Here is a 4,684-nt window from a genome sequence, read left to right as displayed (position 1 = left end):
TTTGTAACCTTGGCCAGATCTGTGCCTTGCCACAATTCTGTCTCTGAGCTCTTCAGGCAATTCCTTTGACCTCATGATTCTCATTTGCTCTGACATGCACTGTGAGCTGTAAGGTCTTATATAGACAGGTGTGTGGCTTTCCTAATCAAGTCCAATCAGTATAATCAAACACAGCTGGACTCAAATGAAGGTGTAGAACCATCTTAAGGATGATCAGAAGAAATGGACAGCACCTGAGTTAAATATATGAGTGTCACAGCAAAGGGTCTGAATAATTAGGACCATGTGATATTTCAGGTTTTCTTTTTTAATAAATCTGCAAAAATGTCAACAATTCTGTGTTTTTCTGTCAATATGGGGTGCTGTGTGTACATTAATGAGGAAAAAAATGAACTTAAATGATTTTAGCAAATGGCTGCGATATAACAAAGAGTGAAAAATTTAAGGGCGTCTGAATACTTTCCGTACCCACTGTATATTATTGGCAAAAGAGCACTATCTGTGTTTGACCTCTGTGTATCATCATTGTTTCTTTTCTGGCGGTGGGCAGTGTGGCCGATCACGGACGTGTAATTGATCCTGAGTGTGGCCAACCGAGGTGTTTATATCAGTCAGAATCACTGCTGAAAACACTGGAGTATTTGCCTTAACAGATGTGAATGGGAGATCATTGTGCAGCGTGGACAGCTCATTGATGTAGCAGTGCTACGGTTGAGATGAGTGACAGTTCTGTGTTTGTAAATGTGGCGTTACGAACTAATAAATTATACAGACTACGCCACCCGGAAGCTATTTCCGGGACTGCCCTCAACACTAAGGCACACAGGTTCGTCATGACTGGGTCAGGTATCAGACCAGAGTTGAGTTTAAAACAAAAACTTTATTCAAAACAGATTCAATTTGATTCACTGTATCAAATAGTTAAAAATAAAACAAACAAGACATCCCACTTCAGAGTGGGGGAAGGCCTGGCGTCCTTTAAGCAGAGAGAACACAGCACTCACGCGTGCACACACGCACCACAGCACACCACAGCACGGCACACCTCACTGTGAACACTGCAGGTAAAAGGCCCACCACCACAAGATGCTACACTGCTGCCGCTGGCCGCCCTACTCCTGAAGGGAAAAGAAACAAACACATAATTTAAAACACATACAAACATCACATACAACAACCTGATTCTCAACACAGTCAGCTATCCAAAAAAACTGCTGGTTACTTAGAGCGCCCCAGCTACTGGGTTACCAGCAGGCTGCAATAGGCAAAAACGCCAGTAAAAATGATCACAAAAACACATGTACAAAAAAAGGGATGCATGTCACAAAAGAAAATAAAGAATAATTCAACTGAATTGATCAGAAAACAAAAAGAAATTATACTACAAACTCAAACCAATAATAAAAAAAATAGAAACCAAAAAGAAAGATCAATGAGAACAACAACACCAAGCAAAAGAAGAAAAAAAATAATAGAAAATAAACAATTAAATCAAACACAATAACCCAAAAAAAAGAAAATGATGAAAGTGACAGTCAGGTAGTAGCTACCCTGTCGCACGCCACTTTTAGATCAGTTACTCACGGTACTATTGAAAATAAGCACCATACCCCAAGTCCAGACCGCAGTCCAGCTGATCCTGTAAGTATTTAAGTGCGGCAACGATACACTGTTAACATACGGAAGCGACAAAATGTTAATCAACTGTTAATCCAGCATCACCGCATACAATCCCGATGGAAGATAACACAGCTCCAGAGACCAGATATGTAGAAGAAGATACACAGCTGAGCAAAGCGAAGCAGACAAGAGAGATGACGCAGCGTGAAGCAGCCGTAGCTAGATAAAGCAGGTAATCAGGCAAACATCAAAGCAGGGTCAAACGATGCACATAGCGCAGAAAAGCCACACAGCAAGCGACAAGCCCACTACAGCAGCCCACTGTAACGTCCCTTGCACATTGGCCCGCACCTTAAATAGGGGAAACATACTTTAATCAACCTTTAATTACTATAACTCAAGTAAAACTTGAGAATTTGGCCAGAAAAACCATTGCATTTTCATTATTTTATGTCACACATCTATGGGTAAAATAGGACTCCGACAGTTTTTGTGTCTTCACCTTTAGAGGAAACAATAACACTTTACTGTATAAAAAGTGTTCAGGGGTGTTCGCTTTCAGAAAGAACAGTCCTTACACTTTTTACACAGAACCTTTTTGAAGGCTTTACGGAAGTCCCTGTTAAAGATGGTGTAGATGAGCGGGTTCAGGGCGCTGTTGCAGTAGCTGATCCAGAAGAAGAACTTAAAAAGTGCTTCTGGCGGTTTACAAATTGGACAAATGGCCTGCAAGCTGTAGGTGAAGAAGAACGGGAACCAGCAGACAACAAAAACCCCAATGATGACTGCAATGACGAAAGTGAAACGCTTCTCGCGGACGATGACTTTCATCCTGGTGTTCGGATTTCTCGCTGGTTTCACTTTAGAAGAGGCCAGCTGGCTGCCCTTAGAAGTAACAATGACGTTCTGGTAAGTTTGGGTCGGTGAGGAAGTCTGGTGGCCAGGCTCCAGTGCCCCTACATTTGAAGTTGTCCCACTGTCATTATGTCCTTCTTCTACCTCAACATCTGAGCTGGAGCTTGAACTGTCCTTGTTGTTGGCTTTCCAGCTCCATGAGCATTTCTGCTGCTGACTTTCTACTGAAGGCTGAGGCTGGTTTATGGCTTCAGATCTGGAAGCAGCCAAATTGGGAACATTTGCAGGGTCAACACCTCCCTGGTCTTTGCCGCCCTGCAACACCCCTCCCAAAGGGACACTGTATGCGATGTCTTTTCTTGGCTCTCCTGGAGGACATTGAATGTGCTTCTTGGCAATCTGATAGATGCGAACGTACACCAGGATCGTTATGAGGCACGGGGCAAAGAATGACCCAATGGAAGAGTACAGGATGTACCATACATCCTCGTTGATTTTGCACTGTGGGCAGTCCTCATCCTGGGTCTTATTTACGGCAACCAGTGGGGGGAAAGAGATGATGGCAGAAATGAGCCACACCACCACAATGGCGCCCTTGATCTTGCGAGGGGTGCGCTGGGTGGCATACTGCACTGGCCGGGAAATGGACAGGTAGCGGTCCAGGCTGATGGCACACAGGTGCATGATGGAACTTGTGCAGAAGAGCACATCCAGTGCCACTACAATCTCACACCAAAACAATTCGAAGTACCAGTAGCCCATCAGCTCATTGGCCAGGGTGAACGGGATGACCAAGGTGGCCAGCAGGATGTCTGCCACAGCCAGGGACACCAGGAAAAGGTTCTGAGGTCCTCGCAAAGAGCGGCACGTCAGGACAGCGATGATCTCCAGGATGTTCCCAAAGATGGTGAAGAGCATGATGAGAATCATTGCAGTGGCAAAAGCAGCTGTGGCTTCAGGGGAATAAGAAGAATTGGAATTGCATGCACTGAGATTTTTCAAGGTGTCTCCTACTCCCAACATACTAATAGCTGATTGCCTACTGGTACTTTCAATCGCAATATTTGGAGATGTCATATTTAAGTTCCAGGCTAGACATAGAAGTCTTTGATGTAAATTTGTATCCTAGTGTAATTCTTCCAAAAACTTTCTTTCTTTTAGAAAATTGTTGAAAGTGAAATGTGTATTTATAGCAAAGAATGGCATCCTCCAGGTACTTCCTTTGGCAGATCTTAAGAGAGAGAGAGAGAGAGAGAGAGAGAGAACTAATCAAAATACTGCATTTGTATTAAAAGGTAGTCACACAGTCTACTTCAAAATTAATCAGCAAAATTACACTTTTTGCAGAGGCAAAAATTATATATATATAAAAAGCAAAACATGCATAACTACTATAAACTGTCATTATTAATAAAAAATGCAGCATTAACATACCACAGCATAATCCAAACAGCTTTTAGACACAGTTAAGTCACCCAATCTACAAAAAGGTCTTGTGTACTGATCTGATTATAGTCCAAAAATGAGGCACCATGCACTTTACTAATGCTCAACAATCACTTACATATTCTCTTAATTATCTCACTGCAACACTGTGTCGATTTTACCTTTACACTTTGTAGTGTGGACACTGCAGGATTTTGATGTAGGGTTAAAAGGGTTAAAGGTGTAAGATAAAAAGAGACACCCAGAAAATGTACATGTGAATATGTAAGTGATTGTTGAGCATTAGTGACGAACACCTGCTGTTAACAAGCAGAATCACTGAAGGAAAGAGAAACAAGAACAGACAAAATGAGAAGCACATGAACAACAACTGACTTCCAGCCATTACACATTATTACACTTATTTCCAGTGGTGGACGAAGTACAAAAATCAGGTACTTGAGAAAAGTACAGATATGTATCTGTACTTTTACTCAAGTAATAAAATTTTACTCCAGTAAAAGTATTTAGTACTCCTTTTCAATTTTATTTGAGTGAAAGTACAAAGTACTTGATTTTTAATGTACTTAGTATTTAAAAAGTACTAATTGATGAATGTTTATTTTGTAATTTTATATAGGCTATTTTTATAATTTAAAATATATTATATATTTTATATAATATGGAAAAAAAAAAAGTTGATCAGGGAATGCTGATTGTTATGTATTAACGATGACATAATCATCATGTAGTCTCTTGATTTACTGATCTCATCCAGTGTTTA

At 41.0% G+C, this 4,684-nt stretch overlaps 1 protein-coding gene across 1 annotated transcript; it reads right to left on the bottom strand.

Annotated features, from left to right (window-relative positions):
- Nucleotides 1-2,178: 2,178 nt before the first annotated feature.
- Nucleotides 2,179-3,498, bottom strand: LOC127507782 (alpha-2B adrenergic receptor-like). Its single transcript, XM_051885095.1, has one exon. It carries the CDS (start codon nt 3,496-3,498, stop codon nt 2,179-2,181), a length of 1,320 nt encoding a protein of 439 aa, XP_051741055.1.
- Nucleotides 3,499-4,684: the final 1,186 nt, after the last annotated feature.

The sequence above is a fragment of the Ctenopharyngodon idella genome, chromosome 3 (genome assembly GCF_019924925.1).
Source record: "Ctenopharyngodon idella isolate HZGC_01 chromosome 3, HZGC01, whole genome shotgun sequence".
Classification (NCBI taxonomy): domain Eukaryota; kingdom Metazoa; phylum Chordata; class Actinopteri; order Cypriniformes; family Xenocyprididae; genus Ctenopharyngodon; species Ctenopharyngodon idella.
The sequence above is the reverse complement of the archived record's forward strand: the minus strand, read 5'-3'. Positions and strand labels throughout refer to the sequence as shown.